This window comes from Miscanthus floridulus, chromosome 10, assembly GCF_019320115.1.
Source record: "Miscanthus floridulus cultivar M001 chromosome 10, ASM1932011v1, whole genome shotgun sequence".
NCBI lineage: Eukaryota > Viridiplantae > Streptophyta > Magnoliopsida > Poales > Poaceae > Miscanthus > Miscanthus floridulus.
The window spans coordinates 12,447,752-12,466,364 of NC_089589.1; the positions used below are offsets into that span (position 1 = coordinate 12,447,752).

Here is an 18,613-nt window from a genome sequence, read left to right on the forward strand (position 1 = left end):
CCACTTATAGTATATAACCAATCGATTTTAGTCTAGAAGAAAAGAAAAGGAATCAATAGGAAATCAAACGTACCTGTATAGCTGTAGGCCTGTAGCCTGTACGCAGAGGGCAGAGGGAGAGGGCAGATGCAGAGGACTGCTGTGTGTGGGGAACGGACAATGGAGGCACAGAGCTGACACTAGCTGCGGCTTGCGAGGGTTCCAACCGCTGGGTGCTGCTTTTGCTACTTTTTTGAGCGGTGCTGCTGCCTGCTGAGTGCTGATCTGCTAAGCAATTTAGGTTGAATAGAAGATGGACTCCTTCAAAAGAACACGAAGGCCAACATTTTCCTTGTTGATTTCTTTTTTGCATTTTCTAATTTCTATGACATTTCAGCTGACAATAATAATAATGTGAGGTCTAGGCGTCTGGCTAGTAATCCAGTCTGGCTTTTCCTTAAAAAACCAATCTGGCTAATATTTCTTTCTGTCTTTACATTGATAACCACAAATAGAATTCCAACTTTAGTGATTAGCTTTTTTGCCTGACTGTTTGCTTTAGACAATCAGTAGAAATTTCTGGAACTGGAGTAGAACAAAGTTTCTAATTTCACTTGGTTAGACTTTGCAGAATTGGTCCATATATACTGATAATCAAGTTTTTTGTTTAATGTATATTAGAATATCCTGCCCTGATATTCGATTGTATGCTGTACAAAAATAATGTTGTTTATGGCTGGCTATTCGCAGCTTTACATATATGCAAATGTCATGATTTGATTGTATTGGATTGTTTGTTAAAATGGATAATATTGTTCTTCTTTGTTTGATAGCTTTGTGAATTTGTTCTATATCTAAAATTAGACTTTTTTAATTAAACCAGAACAAAAGGAATGGCGGAACGTGATTGGATGTACATTGGTTGGCCCCTCTCTAATGATTGGATAGACAATACCAACAAATTTTTGGAGCGTGCCTTCTCTATGCCTAATCTAGTTGAAGACGACACCATTAAGTGTCCTTGCGCGGTATGTCGCAATTGTGTTAGGCACAATAGGTTAACAGTAGAGATGCACTTGTGTAGAGTTGGCTTTAAGGAAGACTACAGAATATGGATAGAACATGGTGAGGGAGTTGCTGGTACCTATGTTGAAGGTGGACATGATGAGAGTTTACCTGAAACTGACCACATGGATGAAATGTTAGCCAGCCTAGTTGGTGGCCATCCACCACCAATTGATGAGCAGCCACCAGCCTATGCTCGAGCTTTTTATAGGATGGTCCAAAACGTTGATCAATTAGTACATGAGAATACATCACACTCATCCCTATCTGCTATGGCACGCCTGCTGGCATTGAAAGCACAGTATAACATGTCAATTGGACACTTTGAGGCAAACTTAGAATTAATCCATGAACTACTGCCACCAGAATCTAAGTTGCCCAAGGACTTCTATCAGTCAAAGAAGCTATTTGAGGGTCTTGGTATGGCATATGTCAAAATTGATGTTTGTTATAATAACTGCATGCTTTACTACAAAGATAATGAAAACAAAGACAAGTGTGATGTTTGTGGTTTGTCTCGCTATGAAGAAGGTAATGGCCGAGTGCCGCGTAAAGTGTTGCGTTACCTTCCCATCACAGATAGGCTGCAGAGGTTATATTTGCATAAGAACACGGCAGAGCTATTGCAGTCTCATAAGCCATGCACTTCTGGCAAAATGGTGCACCCTTGTGATGGAGAAGCGTGGCAACAGTTTGACGAAGATTTTCCACACTTTGCTAGTGATCATAGAAATGTGCGTCTTGCTTTTGCAACAGATGGTTTTACCCCTTTTGGTTTCATGGCAGCACCTTACTCTTGTTGGCCAGTATTTGTTACCCCATTGAATTTTCCACCATGCACAATCATGAAATCAGAATACATATTCCTTTCCCTTGTGATCCCAGGTCCTGAACATCCTGGAAAGAAACTAGGTATTCTAATGCAACCTTTAGTTGATGAATTAATGAGTTTGTGGGAAGGGGTAGACACTTGGGATGCTTCAATCAAGAAAACTTTTAAAATGCGAGCAGCCTATTTATGGTCAGTCCATGATTTCCCTGCTTATGGCAACTTTGCTGGATGGAGTACACATGGTAGGCTTGCATGTCCAGTGTGCTTAAGTGACAATAAGGCATTTACACTTCGTCATGGTCGCAAGGCTTGCTGGTTTGATTGCCATAGACGTTTCTTACCTATAGACCATGAATTCAGATTCCAAAGTAATGCATTTCGTAAGGACATAGTGGTTCTTGATGAGGCTCCAAGGCTTTTAACAGGGGAAGAAATCTTTGCCCAAATGAGCAAATTCGTAGATGACAAGAAAAACTATGGTAAATTGCACAATTGGACCCATGTTTCTGGGCTTTGGCAACTTCCATATTTTAAAAAATTGTTGCAGCCACACAACATTGATGTGATGCACAATGAGAGAAATGTAGCTGAAGCTATTTGGTATACTTGCTTTGATGTACCAGACAAGACTAAGGATAATGTCAAGGCAAGAAAAGATTTAGCTGATATTTGCAATCGTCCATCACAACATTTGAGGTTGAAGGCAAATGGGAATTGGGATAAGCCACGAGCTCCATTTTGCATTAGTAAGGATGACAAGATAAAAATTCTTAAATGGTTTCAAGAACTTAAGTTTCCTGATGGCTACGCAGCCAACATTAGAAGAGGGGTTAATTTGTTACAAAAGATGGTCTTAGGCCTAAAGAGCCATGATTACCACATATTCATGGAGCGATTGCTCCCTGCTGCATTCCGTGGATTTCTTTCGGAAAGCATATGGTTGTGTTTGGCTGAGCTTAGCTTTCTATATAGGCAATTGTGTGCCAAAGAGTTGAGCAAAGATACCATATGTTCATTAGAGCAGCAAGTTGTTGTTCTTATTTGCAAATTGGAGAAGATATTTCCTCCTGGTTTCTTCAATCCTATGCAACATTTAATAATCCATCTTCCTCATGAGGCTCGACTAGGAGGGCCTGTGCAATCCCATTGGAATTATCCATATGAGAGGTAAATAGAAACCATAACTTGTTGTACTAAGTCTTTAGCAAAAATAGCCTTCATTTGATGCTTTCTTGGGTTCATGTAGGAAAATCCAAAAACTTAAAGCCAAAGTACAAAATAAGGCACGTGTTGAGGGTTGCATTGTTGAGGCTCAATTAGTTGAGGAGGCAACAAATTTCCTCACTCTCTTTTTTAGGTCCCAAGCTCGGTCAGTTAGAAACAAGATTCCTCGCTATGATGATGGTGCTGCTACCTTCAAAAGTTCATGTGACCTTGGAGTTTTTCAAGTCCCTGGCCGTACCATGAGCCCTCGGGGTGTTCATGAGCTGCCAAAAGATAAGTATGAGGCTGCTTTTTTATACATTTTGACAAACATGTCGGAGATGGATGAATTCTTCCGGTACGTGCCAGTTCAACCTTGAGTCCTAGTATATTTTGTACCTAGTTAACTTATTTTGACAAACACTAGCTAACTTATTATTGGCCCCTTAGAAAATTTGATAAGGAGCATTGGAGGAGTCGAATTAGACCAAGACCCGACCAGCTCCGGGAGTTAAGGTTGAAAGGATGGAAAAACAGTCGTGGGCAGCATGGTCCTAACTTCTTTGAATGGTTCAGAGAACAAGTAATGCTATTGAATACTCCTAATTCACATTAACACCATTTGTATGCTCCTAAAAGTCTAAAACTAACACAATGTTACTGCTATTGACATGCAGTGCTTGCAGAATCCTACTATTGATAGTGCCTTGCATGAAATATCATTTGGTTTTCACAGAATGGTGACCAGCTATGGGGTTTATGATGTGAATGGGTATAGATTTCGTTCTGAAGAGCATGAAAGAACAAAACCCAAATTAACCACAGTAAATTCTGGAGTTTGTGTGCCCTGTATTGATGAAAATGACAACGAGTTGGAGTATTATGGTATTATTAAGGACATCATAAAAATAAGATGGGAAGGGCACTTGCAGCTAGAGATGGTGTTGTTTGATTGTTGCTGGTTTGATCCCACTCCAGATGGAACAAGGCGTACTCCAAATTTAGGATTGGTGGAGATCAAGTATTCTTCTAGACTTGCAGTGTTTGAACCATTTGTCATGGCGAGTCAAGTTAAATTAGTCTATTATTTGCCTTATGCATGCAATAACAAATCTGACCTAATGGATTGGTGGGTTGTATATATTGTGTCTCCACGGAACTATATTCCGCCAAGTGAGATAAATGATGACTCAAATCCTCCTAATGAGCCAACAGAAGTGTCGTTCTATCAAGAGGATGGGCTGCCAGGCTCTTTTGTCATTGATTTAGGGGCTGAACTAGACAACATTGTTTCAAATGTCTCTGATGAGATAACCAATCCAGCTGATCTTGAATATTTGGCCAAATTGAATACTGAGGCTCAAGATGAAATGGATGATGGAGATGGAGAAGAGGACCAAGATGATCTAGAGTCTGATGGAGATGGAGAAGACGACCAAGATGATCTGCCTGAATATGCACCTAATGATCCAGATGACTTTTAGATTACTGTTTTCTTAAAATAAATTTGGTTGCACTACTATGTAATGCTACAAGTAATGTACTGCTGAATGTTTACTACCTCTTTTAGGAGTTGTATGTGTTGCTGTATGTTTACTACCTCTACTAAAAGTTGTATTTGTCGCTGGATGCATTGTCATCTAACATTCAGTTTTCGCTTATTCTATGTGTTGTCCCTCTAAAATGTCTTCTTTTCATCTAACATTCAGGTTTCATTATTGTATTTGTGTTGTTCCTCTAAAATATGCGCTCTCTAATCTACATTTCATAATAATGCAGGACATGTACGGGCTTCGACACAAGGGGCTTGCCAAAAAAAGGCCATGCCCAGCCACCAGTGGGAACTCCAATGGGATCAATGCTGATGGTGGCAGTGCTAGCTTTCAAAGACCCACCAGCGGGAGAACTCAAAGGACCATTGCTGATGGTGGCACTGCCAACTCTCAAAGACCCACCAATGGGAACTCTCAAGACACCATTGTTGATGGTGGCACTGCCAGCTCACAAAGAGCCGCTGATGAACAAATCGACGCACAAATGATCACTGGTGGTTGTCTTGACTCCAGTGATGGTGCAAGTGGCGCATTATTGGTTAGGGATGAACCTCCACAAAAGGCAAGAGGGAGAGGGAAAAGAAATTTCACAGAATTCAGAGTGCCTCCACCTAATGAGAAGGTTATGCTGCACCCTGTGGGTAACCGGTGTGTATATGCTGAAACATTTTTGCTACTATTTCCTACTGAAACCCTTTTGTGGTACCAGGACATGCACATGATATCTAGATAATATATTTTCGTTTAATATTATGCCATTGTTTTCCTATATACTATTCTGCATGATATTCAAATTGCCTCCAAATGATAATGTAACCAATTAGACTATGACCTCATAAATTTGCAACCTGACATGCTATATTCTCTGTTACAGTCAATTCACCTAAGTAGCAGTGAAGATGACAACATAAGTAGCAGCTATGAAGAAGATGATGGCAGTGATAACAATGGGGCTGATATCAGTGATAACTGATGCAATGGATGTGATTGAAACCTGACCATTGCTAACCTTTTGGCTTCTTTTGCTAACCAGCCAATTATGTGTATGTGCTGGAACTTGGTGATGCTTCTGGTGTTGTAGTAATTATGTGTATGTGCTAGAACTTGTTATATTGGATGGTTAGGACTATGTGCTAGAAGTTATCATGTTGGAAGGCTATGAGCTAATAAGCCAATTAGTGTAATGGTACACTTGGATGGAGTTAAATGTATTGCAATTGGAATCAGACGCATATATGCATGTAATGGATTTTATTATATATGTAGCATTTGGATCACGTGTGCATTTGAAATTTGGTTTGAGATGCTCCTGTTGTGTAATTTTCATGACGGTATTAACTCTCATGAAAACATACTTTTGTATCGTCTGGATATATTTTTCGTGATGGTGTGCTCTCATGGGATACTATATTTCCTGTGAGTTTTAAAACTCTCACGAAATGATTTCGTGATGGTGAGCTCTCACGAAATATTATAACTCTCACGAAATAAGCTCATGACGGTGACCTCTCACGAAATACCATAACTCTCACGAAATAATTTCACGACGGTGACCTCTCACGAAATACCATAACTCTCACGAAATAAGTTCATGACGGTGACCTCCCACGAAATACAATAACTCTCACGAAATAAGTTAATGACGGTGACCTCTCACCAAATACAAAAAAAAAAACCGCCATGAAAATACTGATGCAAACCTGGCGCCAATGTTATTTTCATGAGAGGGATCGTCACGATGAACTCTCATGGAAATAAACCATGGCGGTGACCTCTCACGAAAATGTGTATTTCATGAGTCTAATACCATGAGAGGTGATGCGTGACGGTGTACTCTCACGCATTATTTTTGTGAGAGTAAAACCATATTTCGTGACTAATTTTCACTCTCACGAAATATCCGGATTCTGGTAGTGTTTATTTGAGGGCTGTTATATTGCTGGAGCCTGTAGATACTCTTCGTCGTTGTTAGATCCTTCGCCGTTGTTATAAGCTCCATTGTTCTGTTCAATGTGAGCTGCTGCTCTTGCATTGCCTGATTTTTTTTCCAAAAAAAAAACAAGTCTCTACGTAAGTTCCGTTGAGCTGGACGATGAATTTATTCAAGTTCATGACGCCGCCGATCATATGCTCAACCACCCAAGGTTTTGAGGTGTAGTGCTGCACGACATGGCCCAAGCTTAGCACCGGAGCCAGGACGGGGCGCCGCCGGAATCCTGCTCCGATTCCGAGATTGCTCGGAGTGCAAAGGATGCCCATGGCCGACCCGGGCTCAGAATCGGATTTGCCGGCCTCCCACGCCTCGTCTTATAACTAGGACTAGGAGTACCAGGAAGCACGCATCGTTCCTGTTACAACTACTACCCGGCCGGCCCGTTCATCCTCGCCGGCCGCGCGCGCTAGCTGCCTGCCCGCCTCCGGTGCAGAAAGAGATCTGTTAAAATCTTAGGATGAATAAGAGTAGATCTAGCGCGTAATTTCACTTGCATTTAGGATAAAATAACCTGGAACATGAACCAGAGAAGGATAAAGTAACCTAGAACATGAACCGGAGAAAGAGAGAGAGAGGGGATTGAAGTGGCTGACCATCGGTGAACTTAGCGGAGGAGCTCGCCATGGCGACGGAGTCGGTGACGCGAGGAGTCGATGAAGAGGTGGCGCGAGGAGTCCGGCGGCGGTGTAGACGTCACGGTCCAAAGGTGACGAGGACGTCGGGGTTGATGCAGCGACGGCGGTGAGTCTTTACGTCGCTGGCAGTGCCCCCTCTCTAGATCGAATTAAGGTTTTTTCGGTGGGGCTTGTGACGGCACGGTGAACCTCGTATCAGGGTTCACCAACTATGGTTCAGTTGGACGCCTCCGATCAGGGGGCGGATCAAGGCCCCGACTCAGACGTTGAATGAGTCGGGAGGAGATAAAACCTAACAAGATCAAGATGGACGGTGACGGCGACGGCAGCAGCTCCAGTGACGTTTCCTCGATGGCCGCCGTCGAGGGGCCTCGTGCGGACGCGGACCCCGAGTTGACGCAGCCGAACGCGTCTCCGCCGACGGACCTTTACTTCACGGAGGAGGATGCTCTCTATCGGCTCTACGTCCGCACCAGGAGGAGGAGGAGGAGGAGGAGGGTGCAATTAGACCAGGACAAGGAGGAGGAGGTGGAGGAGGACGAGGACGACGGAGCGTACGACGCTTTCATCCTAGGTGCTGTCCCGGCATCCGGCGTGGCCATAGCTTGTCTGCTGGAGACGACGGTGGGCGAGGCGAGGGAGAGCGGGGATGAGTGCGCGGTATGCCTCGACGAGTACGAGGCCGGCGACGCACTAAGGACGATGCCGTGCGCGCACGGCTTCCACGAGCGCTGCATCTTCGGCTGGCTCAGACTCAGCCGCCTCTGCCCGCTCTGCCGATTCGCGCTGCAGGCTGAGGTGGACACGGAGATCGACAACGAGGAGGACAGAAGGGACGCCGGCCACGATGGCAGCGCATTGGAATACCTATAATTCATGTTCTTATTACATGATGATGAAGATGAACCCGCCATATTATTACCCTGAAACAAGTTTTAGACAATTGTGATGCTCATTAAGTCTTGTTCGGTATGGATGAGCTTGGAGACAATTGAGAGTCAGTTTGGATGAGCTCGTATCCACTCCAACACACGTGGATGTGTGTGCATCTAAACAAGACATGAAAAGGAATTGAGGGCAATTTTATCCCCCTGATCAATTAACCGAGCAAGCCCAAATCACAATTGTGAAATTATGATGGTGGTTTATTGCTCATGCATGGTTTTTCTATGTAATGCGTGTCAAGTAATCAGAGTGAATTTTGTGGTGAATGGTGATGTAAACCATGTGCTACTCGTTATAAGCTTTGGTTTAGCCGTTCGGGCAAGCTGATTGGATGCGTCAGTCATATATATGAACACGTACTGTTACGTCTAACATATTAGCTGGATCTCAGCACTTCTATGTAATGGCCAACAACTGCTACTAGCTTTTTTTCTTGGATGCTTCCACTACTGTAATTCAGTTCCTTATTACAACACGCTTAAGCTTGATCTTGCTGAGATACAATTACAACCTACAAGTGCTGAACAAGATTGGTGCTGTTAAAACTCCATTAGGGCCGGGTCTCATATGGGCTGAGCGATGTAAGAGAACGAACAACTGTTCAAAGTGACACTGATCCCTCAGTTAATGTAGTAGTTCATGCCATCCATTTTCCCCTCCATCTATATGATTGTAATTGTACCTATAGATTGTAATTCTACTTTTGTGTACACGATTTTGACAAAACTTGACATAAAGGGAATGCTTGGTCTCTATGATTTGGCCTTGTTAAAGTTCATAAAACTTCTGCTCAGATTGATTTTGCTACTGCAGGTGTAGGCGAATCTCTCTTCTTTTTGCTATGCGCACTTAAAGTCATGTTACCTTATAAGGAATTATAAGCTAAAACACACGGCAGCAAAATGACCCAGTGATCAAACATCTAATGCTCCGGTTCATGCACAACATATCAGCACACAGCATCTGCGTGTGCAGTAGGGGGTGATCACGAATTTTCTAATAAGAAAAAAAAAGAAGGAACCAAGACAACCAGAGTTGGTATATTGCTGTGTATTGACCAGAAAGGGTAGCAATGGTGCAACACAACTTATATACTACTACAAGAAGCTTAGTCAAGGTACTCAGGGACCTGTTCATGGGAGAACACTGGTCAGAAGCATAATTACAGATGCGGGTAACCATGGGGATCATGCGAGCTCCAAGCCCCAGTGCCACTGCCATAACGGCTCCCAACCGTAGGATAGCTGCCATCATACATGCCTTGCAAACCCATCCCAGGAGTCGACAAAGAGGCTCCATAAGTTCCACGGCTGCTGAAACCTAAAAGTAGACTATATGTTATAGGACGAGCTGTGCTATTACTTCAGTAATAAGCATGCAAATGGGGGGAAAACTTACTAGGTGTGCTTCTCTTTGCAATATCAGCCCTCAGCTTCTCAGCCTCCTGAGCCATAGCTACAAGATCCTTCTCCATTGCCTGAACCTGTGCAGTCAGCTCTGGCTTTGCCTTCTTTTCAAACTCAAGGTTCGCCCTACAATGATACCATTAGTTAGCTGCTCTTCAATCAACTAAATACAAATACAAAAGGCAAACCAAAGGGACACTGAACTAAAAGGGCCTTGGAGGCAGCCATCAGAGTTAACACATGAACCATCATGAAAATCAACAGGCTGCATCTGTTCGAGAAGAAAGACAGTAAAGTAACTTCTCAATACCTACTTACCTAGCCTGGTGCAATTCTTGATAGAGAGCATCACGTTCAGCTATCATAGCAGTCATTTTCTGGCTTTCAGATTTCTGATGTTCAAGCTCTTTCAATAGACCTTGAACCTTTGCAGTCAACTCTTGCCTCAAAGACTGTAGTTTACTTGCTTCAGATCGCAGATGCAGAGCATCTTGCCTAAGGGGTTCTAAGGCACGCAGTTCAGCTTCCAGCTTCAGATTCCTCTGAGTGAGCTCCCTCGATTCAAGCTCTTTCTCTGCCCGGAGCTTCGGAACAGCCTGACTTGAGACTTGGAGGTCTTCTTCCAAACGCGGCTTGGTTTGCCTGAGACTAACAATTTCATCTGCCAGACGCTGATTGTCTTCACGGATTCTACGCATCTCGGCACGGCGACTAGACAATTCCTCCGCCAAGCGACGCGGAGAGAGAGGCCTTGTTCGTGCAAGTGGAGGAGGTGGAGCATCACGATATCCTCGAGGGTCATCATGGTATTGGCGGGATGCACGGTGCCTTCCTGCCATTTATAGCCTAATGAAGAGTAATCAGAATCCTGCGCAAGAGAGTAAGGATATGTAAAATAATGAATCAAAATATAACTCAAGAGAATATATTGTGTTCATGCTGCATGTGAGGTATAAATTCATGAGTACTGTGCAGTCACAAATACTCGAATTGAGGCCTTTCTGAAAATAACTGACACTAGATTACATGAAAACTCACTTTTCAGGACAGGTTGTATCATCACAGTTCAAAGAAAAGTAAGCGAAATCAATTTCTTCAGTTAGTTGATGAGATCCATCTAACAAACAAGACCCCCTTTTTCATGCAGGTATATTTGTATCTTAATGAATATCACAAGTTTGCAACAACCATCTTTAGAGGAATATAAACAAAAAAATCGGCCACAAGCATAAAACATACAATTACAACGTTAGCTACTATCATCTATCTATCAACATGGATAGAAAAAAATAATGTGGATATGCAGAACATAACCCTATTAACAAAATAGGGGTAAAAGTGGGTACTGTCAGTTTTCATGCTGAAAACTCAGCACAGACAATTTGCATGGGGCATTGAGTATCACTATTTTTCGCTTTCATGCTGCTTCAAAAAAGAAGCGACTTCATAACGCATAACCATCCAACTTCTATGTTTGCAGAAACATGCCGCACAAGGATAACTAAGCTACATCCATCACCCACATCCAAAAGACTGAGCAACCTGGAGGTTGGTCGATCTGCTGCAATAAACATTGTTCTGGCGAACCAAGCATAAGCAACCAGATTTAGAGCAATGCAACCGCAGCGCACATAATAGCATGTCTATGGTACAGAATACCGAAGCAACAACACCATTGGTTTATCATAGCATTGCAAGAAAAAATACTCTTTTCTTGCATCAGTTGGCAACTTTTATTGTGTATAACTCAGAGGGATGCCTTATCTTTGTTATGTCTGAGTGGATACTCATATCAAAATAAAAAGGTGTGAAGAACAAGGTTGCTTGGATTACCCTGTTAAATCTTCACAAGAACAAGCGAATAACAATAGCATTGGGGAAAGATAGGCCATGCTGCAGGCTGCAGATAAAGAGGTATCCATAAAACTATACAGACCAAAAGCTGGATTACAGCTAACTGAAAATTGAAACTGTTTGGTTGGCATAAGGAAACACAGACACAAAGGAATGAGATAAACAGCGCTAACGTAAACAATGTAAGGAATTACTTGATTAGTTTGGTTAGTCTTGGTAACGGTAACGCGTAAGCTACTACTACTAGACAGGAAACTGCAGTCGATCGGATACTTGCATCTTGTCGTTTTGTTTTCCCTTCACTCAAAATGTTTTCAGATCGGACGACTAATCGCGATTAGTCGTCCTTATCGTAACCAGGTGCTCGATAAGGGCCCTCGATTAGTTCAGACCGATTAGAAAACTTATCGTCCGATAAGTTGCGACTAATCACGATTAGTCGTCCGATCAGACTAGCCGGACGACTAGTTCGGGGGAGGGAGAATTTGGCCCAGCTAAAGAATTCGGCCCACCTTTAGCTGGCCCATTAGGGTAAGAAGAAGAGTGAGTGAGTGACCTAGTGGGAGTTGCAGCCGCATGGCACATTTCCAGCTCCCGCTGCTCTCTCTCGCAGTCGCCGGCGGCCTGCCTCTGGATCTCACTCGCCGGCGTCCGCAACTCCGTCCGCGCCCCTCGCCGGTGTCCGCAGCTCCGTCCGCAGCTCCGCCCGCGTTTCCACCTCCGCTCGCTCCTGTCTCCTCCCCGGGACCCAGTAGCTCCGCCCGCCTCTGAGGCTCCTTCCTCGACGCCTGGAGGACGGACACGGGAGGCCTCAAGCATCAAGATGAGCCACCAGTCCCACCACTTTGCCTCCAGCACTCACCATCAGGCATCAGCAAGCAGCAGTTACAGGTAAGTGGCCAAATCACCATGATAATGATTCATTGCAAACATGATTACATGCCAAACTGTGCTTGGTTGCTTGCCTCTAACATTTACCTATTTATTATGGCCATGTTTACATATATTTACATCATATATATAGTATATACATGGTCGATCAGGCCATCTAGGCACAAGGACGACTAAATGTCCGACTAGCCGATTAGACCGATTAGGACCGACTAATCGGCCCTTATCGACGACTAATCGCGATTAGTCGTTTGATCGGTGGTCATACGACTAGCCTCGATAATACGATCTGAAAACATTGACTCAACTCGATGACCACGTGAGCAAACAAGGTGGACCACGGTGCCCAGGCTAGCGGAGACGGCATCCAGTATCGCGGATAGCGTCGTGGTGGCAACGTTATCGCTTTTGTGAAGTTTGGCGCGATTCGATTACAGGAGGCCATACATCCATCGCTCGAGTCTCTTGCTAAAACTCCGGGGGTGAACCAAGCCAAGGATTTCCATCCTTGACGCTCATAGCCAACAACAAATGTATCAGTTCCTCGCCCTCGAAGCTTTCTATGCAAATTCCATACCCTATGCCCCCATGGCTCTTACATTTATTCACTTTCCAACAAAGAAGCAACCAAAGTATACTGCAATTCACAGGAACTTGTCCGATCCACACAAAATTCACACACACTTCACTGTAGGGGCGCAAGCCCCTCCAGATTTCTAAAAAAAAAAAGGAAAAGGAAAAAAAATCACACACAGGCGAACCCAGAAAAGGGCATGGCTGTACACATGTACGCCCGATAAAAAAAAAATCGAACTTGGTAGGCATAATACATGTATACACTTGAGATTCGATCAGATCCGAATACAAATAACAAAATAGATCGAGTTAGGGTTCGGGTACTCAATTTTGCAACGCAGGAAGGGGGGAGAAGGGGCGGGGCCATACCGGGTGCGGTGGGTTCTCGTCGCCGTCACCGGCAAAGGGCGCGACGAAGCCCTGGGTCAGCTGCGCGTAAGGCGGCGGCCGTCGTCGCCCCCGGAGAGAAGACAAACAGCAGTCAGTGTGAACCCAGCAGAACAATTCATCGGGCTCCCCTTGTTTACAGCTTGCTTCTCTCAAGGCGAGCGCTACTGGGCCGATTTCTGTTGCAAGAAAGCGGCCCATGAAACTGGCTCATTCTTTCTCCGTCATTTTTCCCTTTCTTTTGCCATGGTTTTTTTTTATTTTTTTTATTTTGCTTTCAATTGCTTTCATTATCATGGCTTATATCACTAATAAACAAATTTACATTTTAATATCCACTAGTGAATATTTTTTCCTTTTCTATCACTATCCTTTTCTATCAGTAACGTGCTTGGGTGCCCAGACACCAGCCGCCCCTAAAAATAGAACAGCAGGGGCGACTGGTGTTACGAGTCACCCCTACAAATGAGGTTTGATTTGTAGGAGCGGCTCAATCACCAGCCGCTCCTGAAAATGCTATTTGTAGGGGCGGCTGGTGATTGGGCCGCCCCTACAAATAGCCCCGTATTTATAGCTCCGATTTGTAGGGGCGGCTAAATCACCAGCCGCCCCTACAAATGCCCTCTATATAAAACAGATGCAACATATTTTTCCTCCTCGGGCCACTCACTCCAACCCGTGAAAGAAAGGTGGGGAGGCCTTGGACACCTTCCAAAAATTGCTCTACTAAAAGGGAAGGTTTTGGTCTTAAATCCTTTGATGGAGAGGTTGTAGAAGGTAAGAAAATGTTATTCCATACTTTTTTTGAAGTTTTAATGGTTGGTTAGTGAGTAATTAGAGTTTTGTTTTTCTCTCTCTTCTATGGTGCTTGAGCTACTTATGAAGCAAATTAGACCTAAGTTTTAAATGTACTAGGATAAATTAGGGAGAGGAACAAGATCATACCCTTATTTGGTTCATGTTTCTTTATTTTAGTGAACAATTAGTTAGTTTTATAGATGTTTTATGTGCATGTGGATCTAGATCTAGGATTTGGTTTTTTTATTAATTTTATTTTTGTAAATTTATGTTTGATGAAATTGGACTAGGGTTTGTATCAAAGATATTGTGTAAAGTATAATTGTTGTTAATTGTTGTCTTTAAAATTGTTTATTGTAATCAATAAATATGTATTTTAATTATTTATGGATAAATGGGCCATTAATTAATTTTCCTTTACCATGGTGTGTTTGTATGCTTTATGTAATTATATTAGATTTATATTCACATATATCTGAAGTATATACAATTATTCTCAAGTAATTATTAATTTGTTTCATTTTTATATATATCTAAATAAGTAGTCCTTTAATATTTGTTTTGTTGTTGTTGTAAAAGATGGAGTACAGGAACTCTTGGATGTATGGTTCGTTAAGGTTCAAGGCAGGTTTCCGTGAAGAGATGGATAAATTTATTGAAACCGCAAAGAAGCATGCAACGACATTGAAAGAGAATAAGGATACTATTATTTGCCCATGTAAAGATTGCAAGAACCGTATGGCATGGACAGATGTGACTATCATCAGATCACATTTGATTATGCGAGAATTTGTTGAGAACTACACAGTGTGGATTCATCATGGTGAAATGGTTATTGTTAACGACGAGGATGAGGAGGAATACGATGATGAAACCATAGAATCCCTATCCCAATATTCAGCAGAGCTTGATGCACGAATAGATTTTGAGTTTGGCAATGAACAAGGTGGTGATATTGGTGGTTGGGATGGTAATGACGAAGGTGGTGCCAATAATGATGGTGGAGCACATGACGAGGATAAAGATGATTTGGATGATATGATTCGAGCCCTTGGACCAGAGATTTTACTAAATAGCCCGAAAGGTCTAGAAATTTTGGAAAGGGTGACAAAAGCATCGAAGGAGACTGTGTATGGTGTTGAAAAGGGTTGTCCGACATATTGGACATTGCTATGTTTTGTGCTTGAGCTGCTCATCATGAAGGCTAAGTACGGTTGGTCAGACTGTAGTTTCAATGATCTATTGCATCTCCTGTCATGGGTGCTGCCACAACCAAACTCAGTTCCCACCAACACATACCAAGCGAAGAAGGTCATAAGTCCATTGACAATGGGGGTTGAAAAAAATCCATGCATGCCCCAACTACTGTATACTTTTTCATGGCGAAACGTTCAAGTCACTAGATAAATGTCCCCGGTGTGGGGCTAGCCGATACAAGAACAATGACCTTTACGGTGGGGATGAAGCCTCCATGGGGAAAAAGAGGAATAAGAAGTGTACACAAAAGGTGGTACAAGAATCTCAGCCCCTAGAGGACTCTCCATTAGACAACGATGCAAAGCAGAGAGGAATTCCTGCCTTGGTAACGTGGTACCTGCCAGTAACCGACCGCTTGAGACGTATCTTCCTAAACCCTAAAGAAGCCGCACTCATGACATGGTGGGATGATGAGCGCAAGGTGGATGATGATAAGATTGTACACCCGGCTGATTGTAGTCGGTGGCAAAGGTTTGATGAGAAGCACAAAGAATTGAACGATGACCCAAGGAATGTATGGTTTGGCTTGAGCACCGATAGAATGAATCCCTTCAATGAGAGGATGAGCGACCACAGCACATGGCCAGTGATCTTGATCATGTACAACATCCCAACATGGTTGTGTCAGAAGAGAAAGTACCTTCTCCTCACTATTCTTATTTCTGGCTTTAAACAACTAGACATTGATATAGACGTGTCCCTAGAGCCTTTGATGCAAGAAATGGAGAGGCTATGGAGGCATGGGGAGCAGATGTACAATGCGTTCCGAAAGGAGGACTTCATATGTAGAGCAATAATATTTGTTACTACCAATGATTACCCCGTGCTGTTTGTTTTGTCTGGATAGATCAAAGGGAAGACAAGATGCTTAGTTTGCTTGGATGGTACTACATGGGTGTACCTGTATGCATCCAAGAAGATAGTTTACCTAAGGAACCGACGCTTCTTAAAGACAAGTCACAAGTACCGCAGCAAATTGTTCTTTAGATTTTATGACAACACCCCGAAGATTGAACCCCCTCCGGAGAGACGTCATAACGGAGAACACGTGTACAGAATGGTGAAAAACATACGCGTCGTCTATGGAAAGAAGAATTCGGATGGGACGAACAGATATAGAAGCACACCTCCTGTCGAAGTAGTACCTTTCAAGAAACAATCGATCTTCTTTCAATATCTGCCTTATTGGCCAGACTTGGAGGTCCCCCATGACATTGATGCTATACACGTGCAGAAGAATGTCTTTGAGAGTCTCATTGCTACCTTAATGGACACAGGCAAGTCAAAGAATGGTCTGAAAGCACGGAAAGACATGGTGCAGCTAAATGTGATGCCACAACTTCACTCGGTACCTAAGGCTAATGGAAAATACACTCTGCCCACGACGTGCTTCAACCTAACACTAGATGAGAAGAGAGCTATATGCACTTTCCTGAGGGGGATCAAAGTCCCGACTATGTTTTCAGCAAATGTGAAGAAGCTAGTGTCAATGAAGGACTTGTCAATAACACACTGCAAGGCTCACGATTGCCATGTGATGCTGACAGTGTTTCTACCTATTGCAATCAGGGCTATAAAGCTAGAGTTCTTGAAAATGGCCATCACTCGCATGTGCTACTTCTTTTCGAAGATCTCACTGAAGACGATTGGCAAGCAAGAGCTGAGTGACCTACATGAATTTATGGTGGAGACACAAAATCAACTGGAGATGTGTTTACCTCCTACTTTTTTTGATATAATGCCACATCTCATGATTCACATGGTTCATCAGATACAAGCGATGGGCCCTTGCTACTTGCATGAAATGTGGTCCTACGAGCGGTTCATGTCGGTTCTAAGTCGATACGTGCATAATCGAGCATACTAGAGGGCTCCATGATAGAGGGTTACAGTACTGAAGAAGTCATCGAGTGCTATCAAGAGTACCTAAAAGTACAGAAAGGGATTGGTAAACCTGATTCTCGTCACAAGGGTAGACTGGCTGGGAAGGGCACCAGTGGTAGAAAAGTGTTCATCGACCATGATTACAAAGAGGTGAGTCGGGCGTATTACAGTGTCTTGCAGAGTACACAACTGATGCAACCGTACATTGATGAACACTTGGCTATCATTATGGCGGAGAGAAATAGCCGTTCGGATGATTGGGTCATGAAACAACACAAGCAACGACTAACTACATGGTTGAAGGACCAAAACATACCGTCTGGAGAAACCATAGACTCTATTACCATCAATAGGTTAGCGGAGGGGCCATCGAGACAAGTGACATCTTGGAATGCTTATGACATCAATGGGTATACGTACTATACCCACGGAAAGGATAGTAAATATGTGAACCAAAACAGCGATGTTTGAATAGAGGCTATCGATGGATTGCGGCAAAAGATCCAATACTTTGGCATCATTGAAGAGATATGGGAACTTGACTATGGAAGGGATATAACGGTGACCCTGTTTCGATGCCGCTGGATCAAACAACACCAACTGAACGAGATCGGATTGAGAGTCCTAGACCTCGATAATCTAGGCTACCAAGATGACTCTTGGGTGCTCGCTTTATGTGTCGCACAAGTTTTCTATATGTCTGACCCACAAAGTAACCTTCCCCCGAAGAAGAAGACAAAGCACGTGGTTGCCTCTGGAAAACAGCATGTTATTGGAGTTGATGGCATGGACGATGTTGAAGCTTACAATAACTACGATGAGATGCCGCTATTCACAGACTTTTCCTAAAAAGATCAGTGTTGTGGAAAAAAACCTTCCTAAAGACATAATGCCATGGGAACAAAAAGGTATCAAGGGAAAAGTTGTTACAGCGGGCTAGCTAGTTGTTGAACATGTAGTGTTTGTGTAAGTGTGTGTTTGTAAGACTTCATTTATGCATACGTGTGAGACTATATATTTATGTACGTGTTTAAGACTACATAATTTTGTATGTGTGTGAGACTATACACTACAAGATTTTCGGTCTACTGCAACGCTGAAGAATTGCAACGTAGAAAATTTGGTTGCCAGAGATTGTTGTATTACAACCATTCTAAAAAATGGTAGCAATACATGCCTTTAATACAACGGTTTTCAAGATGTTGCAAAGCTCTGTTGCATTTGGTGGACGATATTGCAATGGTGAAAAATGGTTGCAGTAGACTTGATTTTGGTTGCAATTGTGTGGTAGTACTGCAACTACATTTACGTTAGTTGCATTTGGTTTTGACTATTGCTACGGTTTTTTTGTGTTG

General features: G+C 43.0%; 3 protein-coding genes across 4 annotated transcripts; 2 read left to right on the forward strand and 1 right to left on the reverse strand.

Moving 5' to 3' along the window:
* The first annotated feature begins 872 nt into the window (after positions 1-872).
* On the forward strand, positions 873-4,563 carry LOC136487119 (uncharacterized). The gene is made up of 3 exons (XM_066484249.1): positions 873-3,043; positions 3,530-3,662; positions 3,757-4,563. Exons 1-3 carry the CDS (start codon positions 873-875, stop codon positions 4,561-4,563), a joined length of 3,111 nt encoding a protein of 1,036 aa, XP_066340346.1.
* Positions 4,564-7,530: 2,967 nt separating this feature from the next.
* LOC136488023 (uncharacterized) lies at positions 7,531-8,133 on the forward strand. Its single transcript, XM_066485079.1, has one exon. It carries the CDS (start codon positions 7,531-7,533, stop codon positions 8,131-8,133), a length of 603 nt encoding a protein of 200 aa, XP_066341176.1.
* Positions 8,134-9,222: 1,089 nt separating this feature from the next.
* On the reverse strand, positions 9,223-13,447 carry LOC136487670 (protein FLX-like 3). 2 transcript variants are annotated; one of them, XM_066484768.1, is made up of 4 exons: positions 13,302-13,447; positions 9,930-10,457; positions 9,604-9,737; positions 9,223-9,525 (listed from the first exon to the last, which is right to left on the reverse strand). In XM_066484768.1, the coding sequence occupies exons 2-4, from the start codon at positions 10,448-10,450 to the stop codon at positions 9,368-9,370; spliced, it is 813 nt and encodes a 270-aa protein (XP_066340865.1). In that variant the 5' UTR covers positions 10,451-10,457; positions 13,302-13,447; the 3' UTR covers positions 9,223-9,367. The 2 variants fall into 2 exon arrangements, with proteins under 2 accessions (XP_066340865.1, XP_066340864.1); XM_066484767.1 differs by having other exon boundaries at positions 9,930-10,479.
* Between the last annotated feature and the right edge of the window lie 5,166 nt (positions 13,448-18,613).